Here is an 18,635-nt window from a genome sequence, read left to right as displayed (position 1 = left end):
TGCCTGATACAAAAGTATGAACTCAACTAAATGCTGTCAATAAGTGGATAATTAACATAAATAACCAAGAGTTGTGAATACTGTTAATATTGCTCTTCTTTTTTCTTTCTGAACAGTAAGATCCAAACTAATTCAAGGCTAAGAAAGCAACTCAGGTCCTTCATACTAGATTTAGTTTTTAGACCTTGATTCTTCTAGTATTGTATAAAGAAAGTAGAGTCAGGTAGAAAGAATAAGGAGCTAAAAGCAGAAGACCCTGCTTTAACTCTCACCTTCAATACCACTTGTCATAAATTTGTTATATAGTTGCGGCTTCGGCATTTATTTTTAGGCCTGACATAAGTTGCTTGAAACCTAGTTGTATCCCGTCACCTTTGGCCTAGTTAAAACTTCCCCTCCCCATGTGGTTGTCTGCAATACAGTATACTTGTTTCTCATCTCATTGACTCAAAACCCAACATACCCCACAGCTGCTGACCACGAGAAAATCCAATGGTCAACATTAGAGTCACATAAAACTAGAGCCGTGTAAATGTTCCCCTGTTCACACTTGTTTTCTTTAAACTAGTCAATCCACAGGCCCCACTGGAAAGCCAAAGGAAGAACACCCATGGACTTGCATGAAGGTAGTCGCACAAATTGCCTCTCCCTTGCTGCTGCTCCCTTTCACCCATCCCCCGCCCCACCCACTGGTTGAGCACTCTGCTGTCTTCAGACTTCCTCCTGGCTCTCGTGGGTACCCCTCTTCTCTCAAGGGTCTGTGAGTAATAAAAAGCTTCTGTCATTTCGTGTGTTTGGTTGTGCTGCCTTCTCTGTGTGTCACATGACCAACACCCAAACCTTGCTCTCCTCCTAGTCAGGGTCTCCTAGAGAGTGGCTTTCTTAGTAGGAATAAACTGGACACAGGTCAGAAAAGAGTCATAAGGGCATATGCCATAAAGAAGTTCCCTGAGAGAGGGATACCTGGTCATGGATGTGCCAGGATAAAGAAGTATCCTGTGAAAGGCACACTGCAAACATCCATGAGCTTTTCCTCTTGAGCCACGACACAGCAGGACTAGAATTTATAGCCACTCTCCAGAGACAGACTGTAAGGCCAAATGAGAAAGCAATCATAACACCAATCAGGTGAGCTTGTGCAAATCATTCATTTCTGTTTGTCCATTTCTTAATATATGAAATTGAAGATACACCATCTACCCATTCCAATACAAATGTACAGTGGTAATCAGAGTCAAGTAAGATGTGACATAATTTTTAACAGTCTGTATGCTCAGTGGGCTAATATTAACAAGGGGTATAAGAGTTTAATTATAATTCAAGTTTATTCAGGCAGACATCACCCATCAAAAACATGTAGTCAGTTAATAAGGTATACAGGAATTCTGGGTTTTTAAAAAAATTAAACTTATTCTTCACAGTAACGATGAACAAATGTTTATAACGATTAGTAATATAAAGCAAAGTGACAAAAATTCTGTTATTATACTAGAAATACTATTCTCCCTATTTAAGAAAAGCAGTGAGTGAAAAAAATTATTTATCAGATACTTAATAAAAATATCTTTACCATCATGGATTTTTGCAAATGCTACAAGAGATTTAGTTGGCCAGGTGTGGTGGCTCATGCCTGTAATCCCAGCACTTTGGGAGGCTGAGGCAGGCAGATCACCTGAGGTCAGGAGTTGAAGACTAGCCTGGCCAATGTGGGGAAACTCCATTTCTACTAAAAAAAAAAAAAAAAAAAAAAATTAGCCGGGTGTGGTGGTGTGTGCCTGTAATCCCAGCTACTTGGGAGGCTGAGACAGAATTGCCTGAACCTGGGAGGTGGAAGTTGCAGTAAGCTGAGATCGTGCCTCCAGCTTGGGCAACAAGAGAAACTCTCTCTCAGAAAAACAACAACAACAACAACAAAACAGAGATTTAGTCATTAAAATAAAATTCAACTTACTTATATCTGACAGTTTGTACAGTTTCTGCTGAAACATTGTTAACAATGCATTTAGCTGCACATTCCAATCCTTGCCACACAGTTGAAAATCCTGTAAAAATAATATTTAAAAGTATGTAAATCTAGTCCAAAGCAAATAGACCTTCCTAGTTAAAATTCTGGGCCCCTTTGTTACCTTGAACACTACTTGCTGCTACAACCATGGCACCATCCAGAGGAGATTTCCCATCTTTGTCTTTTTTAAGAGATTCTGGAACTAGTTTGCTTCCATGCTTCTTGACATGTGGAGCTAGTTCTTTTCCAACGCAATTTGCTACAGTGCAAACTCCATCAACTAATATGACCATTAAAAAAAAGAAAACTTAGAAAATAGATATTATTCCCTTGATTTTTACCACTCATCTTGCAACATTCTTAAATGAGCCTCTAAAATGTTTTACTATATAATGTTACAACTTCTACTCAAGGATATGAAGCTTAGAGAGGAGGGTCTCACTATGTTGCCCAGGCTGGCCTTGCCTTGCCCTCCTGGGCTCAAGTGATCCTCCTGCCTCTGCCTCCTGAGTAGCTGGGACTACAGGTATGCAGCACAGACTGGCTATTTTTTAAATTAAGGCTTTTGTTTGCTTTAAAGCTGTGCTTGCAGAGCCTATTGATGTTTATAACCTTGCCTCTCAGATATACATGTTCTTGCACTTCTGCTTGAGAAAACCAGCCACCTTTTCTATCTGACTGTTGCAATGCAAGATTGGTTGGTACTTTTAGATTATTCCAGCTTAGTGTATTCATATTTTTCTATTGATAAAAATCTCAGTTATCTCAGTGAAATAACAGTAAAATGTTTAATTCTATAAAAGTAAACAATCCAAAATCTGATTAAAAAAATACTAAATACCAAAAAAGATCATTTTGCTAAATTTAATGGTAATCCATTAAGGTTCTATCTACCCATCTCAAAACACCAAATTTCAGTGCTGTGATTCTCTCAAAGCAAGGAGTTAGAAGTATATTGCTTGGGCAGGCTGGGCCAGAATCACTAAGTCAGCTTTTCTCAAACAACAGATCCCTTCCTCTTGACCCTCAACGGCTAAGCAGTCAACTGCTCTCCTTGAAAGAATGTGCCATATCCCTTAGAAGGATTCAAGGATTCACATTCAGTCGTGCTGCATAATGATGTTTTGGTCATTTCAGACATTTCAGGGTCCCATAAGATTATAATGGAGCTGATTAAGTCCCACTGCCTAGTAACATCACAGCCACCATAACATCAGAGTGCAATTACTTTGTTTTTAAAATAAATTTAGTGTGGCCCAAGTATACAGTGTTATAAAGTCTGCAATAGTGTACAGCAATGTCCTAGGCCTTCACATTCACTCACCACTCACTCACTGCGTTACTCAGAGCAATTTCCAGTCCTCCAAGTGACATTTCTGGTAAGTGCTCTCTACAGGTTTTATGCCATTTTTTATCTTTTATATACTGCACTCCTACTGTACCTTTTCTATGTTTAGATGTGTTTAAACACACAAATACCACTGTGTTACAATTTCCTATGGTATTCAGTACAGTCACATGGTGCAAAGGTTTGTAGCTTAGGAGCAATAGACTATATCATATAGCCTAGGTGTGGAGTGGCAATAATGTTTAGGTTTGCGTGAGTACACGCTATGATGTTCACACAATGATGAAATCACCTAATGATAGATTTCTTAGAACTTACTCCCCTCGTTAAATAATACATGACTTGACATTCAGAACTCTTTTTCAAAGACACACACATTCTCCTCGTCAACACATCAAAACAACCCTTTAACCAGTCTCTCAAATTTTAACGTGCAAATAAGAATCACCTAGGGATCTTGTGAAAATGGAGATTCTGAATCAGTAGGTGTGTCTGTGCCTAAAATTCTGCATTTCTAAGGATTCCAGATAGGCCGATGTGATGTTGCTGGTCTGCAGGTCTCACTATGAATAACGAAGAGAAACTGCTTTGTCCTAATTCGTTATTCTTGAGATTAAACCATCTAAATGAACATGCAGATTAACCCTGGATTAAGATATTATTTTAAATATAACTTTAAAGAAGTAAGGTTATCTAGAATTACTTTACCCAGGAACTGACTGACTTTTGCTGCTCCTCCTGTAGCTTGCTTCGCTATATAAAGTCCCTTGGTGACAGCTGGACTAACTTCCACAGGTTTTTCTTCTGGTTGAATCCGCTCTCGGAGTTTAGAAGCACCTTTCTGGATTGCTTTGCCAGTAAACTCAGCACCTTTGATTAAACCCCAACTCACCCAGGAAGCACCTTTTTAAAAGAAAATTTAAAATTGCACAATATTAGGGCTAATTATACTTTTAAACACTTTAATAAATAACATCAACCAGAAAAAAATAAAAGGAGTTTGATATTCAGAAGCTAAATGTGCCATGTCATAAACTTTCAAGCTAACTTTATACCTAAAGTTTTCTTCCTGAATACTTAGGTCATATGTCACTCAGTGACAGAGTTCTGTGTTACTCTATGCTGCCACTGCAACTTGCAGGTATCTCTATATGTTACTTATCACACTATATTACTGCTAGGTATTAATTTTTAGTTTTGGTGCCATTAACATAGAATTTGGCTAAAGAACCCAGATATTCTTGTTCTTTTTGCCTTAGGCCAGACACCACGTTTCCCCCATGAAATCCTGAGGGAGAAAGACAGAAACATCACAAAATGTAAACCAAAGAAACTGCCTCTCAAACACCAAGGCAGAACTCTTACTTTCTTTAGGCTAAAAGCATTAGTCAGGGGGTCCTGTTCCTTCCTGAATCCTAAACCCAAACTCTTGGATCTCAGTACTGTTTAGCTTCCTACATACACCTGAATGACAAAAACACGAGAACACCCAAATGCGTGAGAAGAGAAAATCTAAAGAAGAGACAGGCCTAGATAATTTAGCCATTTCTCATGACAGTGGGTCCTAGCCCTTTGCTTTGCTTATGTTCTCGCAGCTTGAATGACAGAACTGCTCACCAGAGGAACAGAGGGATGGAAGGGCCTTCTCTAGTGAGGACAAAAGGTCCTCAGCCAGTGGAAATGTGGGGAAAGAAGGAGTGGGAGAGGGATGGGTAAAGAAAAAATACACAAGAACAGTGTAAGAAGTACACTAAGATTGAAGAAGTATTACCCTACTCTGCAGAGACTTTCAATTTAAAATATTTCTTTGCGGAGCAAGATGGCCGAATAGGAACAGCTCCAGTCTCCAACTCCCAGCGCGAGCGACACAGAAGACCGGTGATTTCTGCATTTTCAACTGAGGTACTGGGGTCATCTCTCTAGGGAGTGCCGGACAATCGGTGCTGGTCAGCTGCTGCAGCCTGACCAGCGAGAGCTGAAGCAGGGCGAGGCATCGCCTCACCTGGAAGCGCAAGGGGGAAGGAAATCCGTTTTCCTAGCCAGGGGAACTGAGACACACAACACCTGGAAAATCGGGTAACTCCCACCCCAATACTGCGCTTTAAGGAAACAGGCACACCAGGAGAATATATCCCACACCTGGCCGGGAGGGTCCCACGCCCACGGAGCCTCCCTCACTGCTAACTCAGCAGTCTGCCGCAATCTGTCGGCAAGGCAGCAGCGAGGCTGGGGGAGGGGCGCCCGCCATTGCTGAGGCTTAAGTAGGTAAACAAAGCCGCTGGGAAGCTCGAACTGGGTGGAGCTCACAGCAGCTCAAGGAAGCCTGCCTGTCTCTGTAGACTCCACCTCTGGGGACAGCCCACAGCTGAAGTCCAATAGGCAAAGCAGCGGGGGCCCGTGCAGACGCGAACGACTCTGTCTGACAGCTTTGGGGAGAGGCGTGGATCTCCCAACGCGGAGGTTGAGATCCGAGAAGGGACAGACTGCCTGCTCAGGTGGGTCCCTGACCCCTGAGTAGCCTAGCTGGGAGACATCCCCCACTAGGGGCAGTCTGACACCCCACACCTCACAGGGTGGAGTCACCCCTGAGAGGAAACTTCCAAAGGAAGAATCAGACAGGTACACTCGCTGTTCAGCAATATTCTATCTTCGGCAACCTCTGCTGCTGATACCCAGGCAAAAAGGGTCTGGAGTGGACCTCAAGCAATCTCCAACAGACCAACAGACAGTCCTTCTGACTGTCAGACGGAAAACGATCAAACAGGAAGGACACCTATACCAAAACCCCATCAGTACGTCACCATCATCAAAGACCAGAGACAGATAAAACCACAAAGATGGGGAAGAAGCAGGGCAGAAAAGCTGGAAATTCAAAAAATAAGAGCGCATCTCCCCCTGCAAAGGAGCGCAGCCCATCGCCAGCAACGGATCAAAGCTGGTCAGAGAATGACTTTGACGAGATGAGAGAAGAAGGCTTCAGTCCATCAAACTTCTCAGAGCTAAAGGAGGAATTACGTACCCAGCGCAAAGAAACTAAAAATCTTGAAAAAAGAGTGGAAGAACTGACAGCTAGACTAATTAATGCAGAGAAGATCATAAACGAAATGACAGAGATGAAAACCATGACACGAGAAATACGTGACAAATGCACAAGCTTCAGTAACCGACTCGATCAACTGGAAGAAAGAGTATCAGCCATTGAGGATCAAATGAATGAAATGAAGCGAGAAGAGAAACCAAAAGAAAAAAGAAGAAAAAGAAATGAACAAAGCCTGCAAGATTATGTAAAAGACCAAATCTACGTCTGATTGGGGTGCCTGAAAGTGAGGGGGAAAATGGAACCAAGTTGGAAAACACTCTTCAGGATATCATCCAGGAGAACTTCCCCAACCTAGTAGGGCAGGCCAACATTCAAATTCAGGAAATACAGAGAACGCCACAAAGATACTCCTCCAGAAGAGCAACTCCAAGACAAAGAATTGCCAGATTCACCAAAGTTGAAATGAAGGAAAAAATCTTAAGGGCAGCCAGAGAGAAAGGTCGGGTTACCCACAAAGGGAAGCCCATCAGACTAACAGCAGATCTCTCGGCAGAAACTCTACAAGCCAGAAGAGAGTGGGGGCCAATATTCAACGTTCTTAAAGAAAAGAAATTTCAACCCAGAATTTCATATCCAGCCAAACTAAGTTTCATCAGTGAAGGAGAAAGAAAATCCTTTACAGATAAGCAAATGCTTAGAGATTTTGTCACCACCAGGCCTGCCTTACAAGAGACCCTGAAGGAAGCCCTAAACATGGAAAGGAACAACCGGTACCAGCCATTGCAAAAACATGCCAAAATGTAAAGACCATCGAGGCTAGGAAGAAACTGCATCAACTAACGAGCAAAATAACTAGTTAATATCATAATGACAGGATCGAGTTCACACATAACAATATTAACCTTAAATGTAAATGGACTAAATGCTCCAATTAAAAGACACAGACTGGCAAACTGGATAAAGAGTCAAGACCCATCAGTCTGCTGTATTCAGGAGACCCATCTCACATGCAGAGACATACATAGGCTCAAATAAAGGGATGGAGGAAGATCTACCAAGCAAATGGAGAACAAAAAAAGCAGGGGTTGCAATCCTAGGCTCTGATAAAACAGACTTTAAACCATCAAAGATCAAAAGAGACAAAGAAGGCCATTACATAATGGTAAAGGGATCAATTCAACAGGAAGAGCTAACTCTCCTAAATATATATGCACCCAATACAGGAGCACCCAGATTCATAAAGCAAGTCCTTAGAGACCTACAAAGAGACTTAGACTCCCATACAATAATAATGGGAGACTTCAACACTCCACTGTCAACATTAGACAGATCAACGAGACAGAAAGTTCACAAGGATATCCAGGAATTGAACTCATCTCTGCACCAAGCGGACCTAATAGACATCTATAGAACTCTCCACCCCAAATCAACAGAATATACATTCTTCTCAGCACCACATCGCACTTATTCCAAAATTGACCACATAATTGGAAGTAAAGCACTCCTCAGCAAATGTCAAAGAACAGAAATTATAACAAACTGTCTCTCAGACCACAGTGCAATCAAACTAGAACTCAGGACTAAGAAACTCAATCAAAACCACTCAACTACATGGAAACTGAACAACCTGCTCCTGAATGACTACTGGGTACATAACGAAATGAAAGCAGAAATAAAGATGTTCTTTGAAACCAATGAGAACAAAGATACAACATACCAGAATCTCTGGGACACATTTAAAGCAGTGTGTAGAGGGAAATTTATAGCACTAAATGCCCACAAGAGAAAGCAGAAAGATCTAAAATTGACACTCTAACATCACAATTAAAAGAACTAGAGAGGCAAGAGCAAACACATTCAAAAGCTAGCAGAAGGCAAGAAATAACTAAGATCAGAGCAGAACTGAAGGAGATAGAGACACAAAAAACCCTCCAAAAAAATCAATGAATCCAGGAGTTGGTTTTTTGAAAAGATCAACAAAATTGACAGACCGCTAGCAAGACTAATAAAGAAGAAAAGAGAGAGGAATCAAATAGACGCAATAAAAAATGATAAAGGGGATATCACCACTGACCCCACAGAAATACAAACAACCATCAGAGAATACTATAAATGCCTCTATGCAAATCAACTAGAAAATCTAGAAGAAATGGATAACTTCCTGGACACTTACACTCTCCCAAGACTAAACCAGGAAGAAGTTGAATCCCTGAATAGACCAATAGTAGGCTCTGAAATTGAGGCAACAATTAATAGCCTACCCACCAAAAAAAGTCCAGGACCAGATGGATTCACAGCTGAATTCTACCAGAGGTACAAGGAGGAGCTGGTACCATTCCTTCTGAAACTATTCCAATCAATAGAAAAAGAGGGAATCCTCCCTAACTCTTTTTATGAGGCCAACATCATCCTGATACCAAAGCCTGGCAGAGACACAACAAAAAAGAGAATTTTAGACCAATATCCCTGATGAACATCGATGCAAAAATTCTCAATAAAATACTGGCAAACCGGATTCAGCAGCACATCAAAAAGCTTATCCACCATGATCAAGTGGGCTTCATCCCTGGGATGCAAGGCTGGTTCAACATTCGCAAATCAATAAACGTAATCCAGCATATAAACAGAACCAAAGACAAGAACCACACGATTATCTCAATAGATGCAGAAAAGGCTTTTGACAAAATTCAACAGCCCTTTATGCTAAAAGCGCTCAATAAATTCGGTATTGATGGAACGTACCTCAAAATAATAAGAGCTATTTAGGACAAACCCACAGCTAATATCATACTGAATGGGCAAAAACTGGAAAAATTCCCTTTGAAAACTGGCACAAGACAGGGATGCCCTCTCTCACCACTCCTATTCAACATAGTGTTGGAAGTTCTGGCTAGGGCAATCAGGCAAGAGAAAGAAATCAAGGGTATCCAGTTAGGAAAAGAAGAAGTCAAATTGTCCCTGTTTGCAGATGACATGATTGTATATTTAGAAAACCCCATTGTCTCAGCCCAAAATCTCCTTAAGCTGATAAGCAACTTCAGCAAAGTCTCAGGATACAAAATTAATGTGCAAAAATCACAAGCATTCTTATACACCAGTAACAGACAAGCAGAGAGCCAAATCAGGAATCAACTTCCATTCACAATTGCTTCAAAGAGAATAAAATACCTAGGAATCCAGCTTACAAGGGATGTAAAGGACCTCTTCAAGGAGAACTACAAACCACTGCTCAGTGAAATCAAAGAGGACACAAACAAATGGAAGAACATACCATGCTCATGGATAGGAAGAATCAATATCGTGAAAATGGCCATACTGCCCAAGGTTATTTATAGATTCAATGCCATCCCCATCAAGCTACCAATGACTTTCTTCACAGAATTGGAAAAAACGGCTTTAAAGTTCATATGGAACCAAAAAAGAGCCCGCATTGCCAAGACAATCCTAGGTCAAAAGGACAAAGCTGGAGGCGTCACGCTACCTGACTTCAAACTATACTACAAGGCTACAGTAACCAAAACAGCATGGTACTGGTACCACAACAGAGATATAGACCAATGGAACAGAACAGAGTCCTCAGAAATAACACCACACATCTACAGCCATCTGATCTTTGATAAACCTGAGAGAAACAAGAAATGGGGAAAGGATTCCCTATTTAATAAATGGTGCTGGGAAAATTGGCTAGCCATAAGTAGAAAGCTGAAACTGGATCCTTTCCTTACCCCTTATACGAAGATTAATTCAAGATGGATTAGAGACTTAAATGTTAGACCTAATACCATAAAAACCCTAGAAGAAAATCTAGGTAGTACCATTCAGGACATAGGCATGGGCAAGGACTTCATGTCTAAAACACCAAAAGCAACGGCAGCAAAAGCCAAAATTGACAAATGGGATCTCATTAAACTAAGGAGCTTCTGCACAGCAAAAGAACTACCATCAGATCAGAGTGAACAGGCAACCTACAGAATGGGAGAAAATTTTTGCAACCTACTCATCTGACAAAGGGCTAATATCCAGAACCTACAAAGAACTCAAACACATATACAAGAAAAAAACAAACAACCCCATCAAAAAGTGGGCAAAGGATATGAACAGACATTTCTCAAAAGAAGACATCCATACAGCCAACAGACATATGAAAAAATGCTCATCATCACTCGCCATCAGAGAAATGCAAATCAAAACCACAATGAGATACCATCTCACACCAGTCAGAATGGCAATCATTAAGAAGTCAGGAAACAACAGGTGTTGGAGAGGATGTGGAGAAATAGGAACACTTTTACACTGTTGGTGGGATTGTAAACTAGTTCAACCATTATGGAAAACAGTATGGCGATTCCTCAAGGATCTAGAACTAGATGTACCATATGACCCAGCCATCCCACTACTGGGTATATACCCAAAGGATTATAAATTACTCTACTACAAAGACACATGCACACGTATGTTTATTGCGGCACTATTCACAATAGCAAAGACTTGGAATCAACCCAAATGTCCATCTGTGACAGACTGGATTAAGAAAATGTGGCACATATACACCATGGAATACTATGCAGCCATCAAAAAGGATGAGTTTGCGTCCTTTGTAGGGACATGGATGCAGCTGGAAACCATCATTCTTAGCAAACTATCACAAGAAGAGAAACCAAACACCGCATGTTCTCACTCATAGGTGGGAACTGAACAATGAGATCACTTGGACTGGGGAAGGGGAACATCACACACTGGGGCCTATCATGGGGAGGGGGGAGGAGGGAGGGATTGCACTGGGGAGTTATACATGATATAAATGATGAATTGATGGGTGCTGACGAGTTGATGGGTGTAGCACACCAACATGGCTCAAGTATACATATGTAACAAACCTGCACGTTATGCACATGTACCCTAGAACTTAAAGTATAATAAAAAAAAAAAAAAAAAGAAAAAAAAATATTTCTTTTTTGGCAAAGACTTAACAATGTGCTTTCAAAGTTGAACATATGAAGTACTTAATTATATTCTCTCAACGTCTGTGGTGTGGTTTTACATGATTACTCCAGCCCATGAATAAGCATCCAGCAATCATGTGAAAACCATAACAGTTTATTTTAAAATGTTAACAATGAAAAGTGACACGTAATAAATAATTAGAAATTTTATGTTTCTCTTCCTGTTTTAGTCAACATCTCCACCTCCAGCTCCAATCCTACCCCCACTGTCTTACCTGACAATCAATTTCTGGGGAAGTGCAGGATTCAAACCCAAGCAAACAGGCTTCCATAAACAATAAAAGGCTTGAAGATGTCCATTTAAAAAAATTATCTTTTTAGATTAACTTATAGGTTGAAAAGTTTTAAGAAGAAACCAGCTGAACATGAAGACTGAGAAATCGTAAAATAAATGACAATAAAACAAAGGATACTACAATCCTATAATGAAACTGTAAGAAATAATAGGGATGAAGTCAAATGATGACTGAGAAAAATAAATGGAAATGAGATAAAAAGTCACAGCACTAATAAAGAGAAATACTACATGCAAATAATCAATAACATATCACCATGGAAGTATACAGTATACACAAATATGTTAAAACTGTGAACACTGCAACAGAAGGAAATGCAATATTTCACTGATAGCTATGTAGATATTTTAAATGACATGTACAATGCCAGATATAGATTGATTCTGTTCACGTTTGCATCCTATGCACTGAATTAATGCAGCCACATGACAGACCATGAACATCTGCTGAATAAATGACACATTGGCAGATGTTAAAATTATCTAACTCAAACCTAACTACTACAGCTTGTGGGACACTGTCCCCTTTTACTGAACTAAAGAAAGCTACCATTTACAGTTGTTATTAAAAACAGAAGTCCCTGGCCAGGTGCAGTGGCTCACACCTATAATCTCAGCACTTTGGAAGGCCAAGTTGGGCGGATCACCTGAGGTCAGGAGTTTGAGATCAGCCTGGCCAATATGGCGAAACCTTGTCTCTACTAAAAATATAAAAATGAGCTGGGCATGGTGGTGTGTACCTGTAGTCCCAGCTACTCAGGAAGCTGAGGCAGGAGAATCACTTGAACCCTGGAGGCGGAGTTTGCAGTGAGCCAAGAGAGCATCACTGCACTCCAGCTTGGGTAACAGAATGAGACTCTGTCTCAAAACAAAACAAAACACAAAAACACAGAAGTCCCAAATCACAGCTTTCTCTCCTGGTAAAAAGCTAGCTGAACCCTACGATTATATAGAACCCAACTTTTCTGGTAAGTTTTAATAATTTTATCATAAGAAATATGAGCTTAAAAAATTTCTTAAAAAAGAAATACTGATTCACTGATGTTTTTATTTTCAGCTTTTGATATTCTTTATCTCTGGCAATGAGGGGGGAAAACTGGCAGCAAATTGGCTAGCACATGGCCAATTTCAATCACATGACATGTATCTTATGTTTGATGCAGTCCTCTAAAAGCCTAGAAATGATTTGTCTTAGCACTTAACCATCCTATACCAATCAAAGTACAAATTGAATATATGATTGCTCTTTGATGTTTTGTTCATTCTATATAATTTATGCTGGAATAAAGGTCTTTGTGGATCTGACAGCTGGAAGACTGTACTAGGTCAATGGAGTCCCAGAAGGAATGTACTGAAGAATAGGAGGACTTGTTTGTCTATTCTTTAACAGACTGAATTAACCAAAATGGAAAAGTTTTTGCCAGGGCCTAGAAGCACAAAATGGTAGCAAAAAGCATAATCTTGGAGAAACTTTAGGGAGGCATCACAGTTGCCTCCATTCTGCTCACTCTCAGCCCTAGGATGATATGCTGGAATAGGTAGGCAGAAAGTGATCATTCCCTCTCATTCCCTGTCAACTGTTTGCCTAGCATTCCAGAGTCCATCTGTAAATTAAATTGGGAAAGATTAGGGAGTTAGAGGGGACATTCAAATACCCTTGATGATCTTTTGCTACCTCACAACCACTAAAGTGTTCCAGAATGATTGAAGGTAGGTTGCTCCAAAGGTGAGCTCCATCAGCCTATTGTCAGCAACCCTCTACCGCCTCCCAAATAGCTTACTAGGCTCTACTCCATTGATACTGCACAGCCGCTGCCTTCTTAAAGTGTTAAGTCTAGGTTTCTCAAGCCTATACAGGTAAACTTTAAGCATGGTTGTTTTACTTTTTTCACCTTTTATATTAGGAAAACCTCAGACTAGCTTTTAGTGATCTTTACTTATTCTTTGACAACAGACAAGCACCAATTGGGCTAAGATACATAAGCTCAATTTATATCCCTGGTTACTCATTTTGTACATAGACTGAATGAGTCAGGTAACGATAGTCTCTTGATAGATCAGATAATTTTCTCAGCAGTAAATCTTTATTAATTTTCTGCCCCCTCTTTGTTTTACTTGTACCGTAAGCATTTGATGAACTATTCGTTCTATGTATTAAAAAGCTCATAAAGAGACATAAACTCTGATAGGCAGTTAAATGGTTTACAGTCACCAACTATGACGGACATTACTAGAACCCCAGCCCTGAAGGTATAGAATAAAAAGGAAAAGAGGTACTGGCATGAAGAAACTGAGCTCTTAAGTAATAAAGAAGGCCTCTGCATGTTACCAAAACACAGTTTTTGCTTGTTTTAAAATTATGCACTGCTGAAAGTTCTTTTGAAATCTCCAAAGAGACCTTTTCCCAGGATTAACTGGCTGTACTGCTTCTGGTAGCACCATGGTGTGGTATCTATAGTACCTAGGAGGCCTGAGATTTAGTGGCAGCTGGTAATTTCTGAAGATGACCACAAACAGTGTCTCCTATTCTGAATGTTAATCCTTCCACAAGATCTTGATATTCTTCCCAGAGGGAAATGGGGTCTATGTCACATTCCTTGCATCTGGGCTGGCTTGTTGCTTGCTTTTAACCAAACGATGCTGGAAATTTCCAAGAGTATGTCAGAAATGGTAAGGCAGCTTCTGTCTGTTTGCTGGATGATTCACATTTGAAGCCCCAAGTCACTATGTAGAAGCCACACTAGCCTAAGGCTACCATGCAGGGTGGAAGTCCAGCCACAAAAGGCCATGTGTAGGCACTCTATTTGGCAGTCCTAGACTTTGACCTCTCCCAGCCTAGATGCCAGAGGTGTCAGTAATGATTTCAGTCTTCAGCTTATTGTCAAGTCACTAGCTAGCCTTTCAGTCTTCCCAGATGAAGTCCTTAGATACTATAAAAGAGATATAAGCCACTCCTGCTGTGACCTTTCCAAATACCTGGCCCACTGAATTCCACAGGAACAAATGTTTGTTGTTTTGTGCCTTTGGGTTTGGGGCAGTTTGTTACATAACAATAGTAAATGGAACAAACTTATAATAGCATAAATTCCAAAAACTTGGTAAAATTACTTTGAATTTAGTGTGTAGGGGTAATAGGCAAGTTTTCTGAATAATGGCCTCCTAATAATAATGCTTAGCAGGCTACAAAGTTGGGGGGTAGGGCAGTAAAAGTGAAAAGGTTTTTCATTGCAATTTCTTTGTGAATCTCTTTCAAGGGTCAATTTTAACGGCTGCAATTACATTTTAAAATTTGGCTTTATCTTTTCTTCTTGTCTCAAGCACAGTTCTTTGGCACTAGGAAAAGTATTTTAGTTCCTAGCTAGCTAATTATTTTAGCTTGTTGTTTTTTTATGTTGAAGATTTCCTCTGCTTTAGACATCTTCTAAAATGGATTTTAGTGGACACGGAAATCTGAATTGACAGTCGTTTAAATGAGTCAAGACCCATTTAATGGGGTTATGAATTTGACAAACTGAATGGTGATTGGCAATATTTTTTAAAAAAACAAAATAAAAGGTATAAATCATAGAGTTACTACGGCTAAAAAGCTACGTGAAATGTTAACCAATTAAAGTAGAAAGACATGCCACTAATGATCATTCTGGTTTCAGAATAATTGATCTGAAGCCCTTTATAACCATAATTTAACAGCAGAGACTACTTCTCAAAGAGTTTGGCTATAACCCTCAGATGTTCTCATGTCTGCATGGCTGTGTAGTTAGTGCTGCTTTGCTTTCAAAGATGAATGAACATGTTCTCATTTTTTGGGTGGGTATCTGAGTCCATTTGTGATGCCATAACAAAATATCATCAACTAGTAGCTTATTAACAACAAAAATTTATTTCTCACAATTCTGGAGGCTGGGAAGTACAAGACTAAGGTGCTGGTAGATTTGGTCCCTGGGGAGGGGCCCACTTCCTGGTTCATAGAATTACACCTTCTTACTGCTTCCTCACATAGTGAAAGGGACAAGGCAGCTTTTTGGGATCTCTTTCATAAAGGACTAATCCCACTGACGAGGGCTCCTCCCTCATGACCTAATCACTTCCCAAAGGCCCCACTTCCTAAAACCATCACCTCAGGGGTTGGGATTTCAATATATGAATTTTGAAGGGACACATTCAGACCACAGCTGAGGGACAGGGGTTGGGAGAGGTTAAGAGGGAGCTTCAAAGGGGAAAGGAAGGTAACTAATTTTAGATTCAGAACTATTAAGAGTTTGAAGATTCTTCAAGCTTTTCACTATCCATTTTCCCAATAATAAAACAGAATAATAGGCCAGGAAGAATTTATACTTATATGACAATATCTGATGTTTTAAAAGACTAGTGCCTTCTACATTTATTTCTAAATTGATCACTTAAAACCAAAATACAAAATATTATCTTTCTCAGTATTCCCTAATAAACACTATCTTTATTTGGTTCCAAAGGCTTAATGTCATACAGGGAAAAAAATTAACATTATTGTAATACCTGACAAAATGTTGTGAGCCACTTTCTCACTCCATTCAGGTAATTCTTTTGATTTTTCTTCTGGAACTGGCTCACATGGTACAATGTGACTCAGGTTAACTTCTTCACTTGAAGTATCTTTAGCCTAAACAGTAAAAATGTTTCAAAATGTGAAGAGTTAGAACTAAGAGGGGGAAAACTGTAAGCATTATATAACAAATATGAAGCCAACAAATACTAGATATAATTAATGAAAAATATCTTCAGCCAACCTAGTTACCAGTATGGTCTTATAAAGCACAATACCAGAACTGCCATGAAGTTGAAAACTGTTCTGGTCCATATAAATCTTGACTGGTAAGATTTAAATACCAATACAAGTTCAATATGGCATTTATCAAATCATTTATATTGACTAACTTTTTTTTTCTGGACTAGACTGATTTCCTTCAAACAGATACCATCCCTAGATATTAGTGTGCACACGGTACTCAGTAAGATTAAAAGATTTTTGTTAAATGACTCAATCAGTAAGCAAAGATGAATTCATAAACTGGTTTTGACAGAGCAAACAAATGTCTAATTTGAAACAAGAAGGAATATATAAACACAGAATAATCTGCTATTCCATTTAAGAGGAAATGGAGAACATAGAACTATGTGTACTTTGCTAACTGAACAGCTGTTATGAGAGCCTGGGCCAACAACACCCAAACTCTCAAAGCTAAATGAACTCATTCTAAGAAATAAGACGCAGGCTAACTCAGACCTCATAATATTAATATAATAAAATAACCTGAAAATCAAAGTGGCCAGTAATACAAAGAATGTCACATAAGATATAAAAACAGGCCGGGCGCGGTGGCTCAAGCCTGTAATCCCAGCACTTTGGGAGGCCAAGACGGGCGGATCACAAGGTCAGAAGATCGAGACCATCCTGGCTAACACGGTGAAACCCCGTCTCTACTAAAAAATACAAAACACTAGCCGGGCGAGGTGGCGGGCGCCTGTAGTCCCAGCTACTCGGGAGGCTGAGGCAGGAGAATGGCGTAAACCCGGGAGGCGGAGCTTGCAGTGAGCTGAGATCAGGCCACTGCACTCCAGCCTGGGCGACAGAGCGAGACTCCGTCTCAAAAAAAAAAAAAAAAAAAAAGATATAAAAACAACATTAAACAAAACAACTTCTACATGGGATAAAAGTCACCCATAAGTAAAAATCTAAAGCTTTTCACTGCATATACTTTTTAATATCATTTGATTTTTTTAGAACAAGAAATTAAATTTTAAAACATGAAGTTCTAACTGATATGGAAGAATTTCCAAATACACTGTTAAGTAAAAAAGCAAGGAGCAAAACATTGTTTTATATGCCATCTTTTATGTTAAATATTAAGTATGTCCATGTGTGTGTGTATTTATGCATAAAATATATCTAGAAGGACAATAGAAATTAATAATTATGTGTCTGAGGCCAGGCATGCTGGCTCACACCTGCAATCCCAGCACACTGCGAGGCTGACGTGGGTGGATCACCTGAGATCAGGAGTTCGAGACTAGCCTAGCCAACATGGTGAAATTGAAACCCCATCTCTACTAAAAATACAAAAATTAACCGGGCGTGGCTGCAGGCACCTGTAATCCCATCTACTCGGGAGGTTGAGACACAAGAATTGCTTGAACCTTGGAGGCGGAGGTTGCAGTGAGCTGAGATCACACCACTGCACTTCAGCCTAGGTGACAGAGTGAGATTCTATCTGTGGGGGATGGGGGAGAGGAGGGAAGATTATGTGTCTGGACAGAGGAGCTAGGTGGCTGGTGGACAGGAATAGGGCCCAGACTTATTTTTCACCATATACTCTTTTGTACCCTTTAACTTTCATTTCTTGTGATTAAAACAACGTTTTTAAGTAAAATATATTTCTTGGAACCATTTTGGACTCCCAATATCCTCATATAGCTGGTCTAAGATGTTCAACATAAACCACAGTGACACTTTGCAAATAAATGTAGAATATTCACGTGATATTCATCAATTCCAAAGATAATTATTGAGCATTTACCATGTGGAATATAGCAATGAACAATACTAAACTGCCTGTAATATGATACTCAAGACAATGCTGTTTTATTCATATACTTGCTTATATTACCACTTCTGCCAAGAATCCCCTTAAATTTGCTATTCATATGACCAACGCTTCTTTATCCTTCAAGACTCATCTTAGTCATAATGTCCTGTAGGAGGGGGCTCCTCACTGCTTCCCATACCACTCATCCACCCACACTTATCTGTTAGGCTAGGCTGCATCTTCTATCTAATAGCCACATTGGATAGAAATGATCTCTTTGCTAATCTGTCCTTTCCATTAGACAGTAAATTCATTGAGACAAGAAATTTAAACCTTTTCCACTATGTATGCCTAACATTCTAGCACTCAATAAATATTTCC

General features: G+C 39.8%; 1 protein-coding gene across 6 annotated transcripts in view; it reads right to left on the bottom strand.

Annotated features, from left to right (window-relative positions):
- The window catches only part of SPART (spartin), a 43,738-nt gene that overhangs the window by 5,664 nt on the left and 19,439 nt on the right, over positions 1–18,635 (bottom strand). For all 6 annotated transcript variants that reach the window (XM_033235250.1, XM_033235254.1, XM_033235244.1 and 3 more), the window contains exons 5-8: positions 16,207–16,330; positions 4,062–4,256; positions 2,127–2,285; positions 1,952–2,042 (exon numbers count right to left, since the gene is read on the bottom strand). In XM_033235250.1, the coding sequence (XP_033091141.1) occupies positions 1,952–2,042; positions 2,127–2,285; positions 4,062–4,256; positions 16,207–16,330 (569 nt within the window). The remainder of the gene's footprint in view (positions 1–1,951; positions 2,043–2,126; positions 2,286–4,061; positions 4,257–16,206; positions 16,331–18,635) is intronic.

This window comes from Trachypithecus francoisi, unplaced genomic scaffold (genome assembly GCF_009764315.1).
Source record: "Trachypithecus francoisi isolate TF-2019V2 unplaced genomic scaffold, Tfra_2.0 Contig01461, whole genome shotgun sequence".
Taxonomy (NCBI): domain Eukaryota; kingdom Metazoa; phylum Chordata; class Mammalia; order Primates; family Cercopithecidae; genus Trachypithecus; species Trachypithecus francoisi.
The sequence above is the reverse complement of the archived record's forward strand: the minus strand, read 5'-3'. Positions and strand labels throughout refer to the sequence as shown.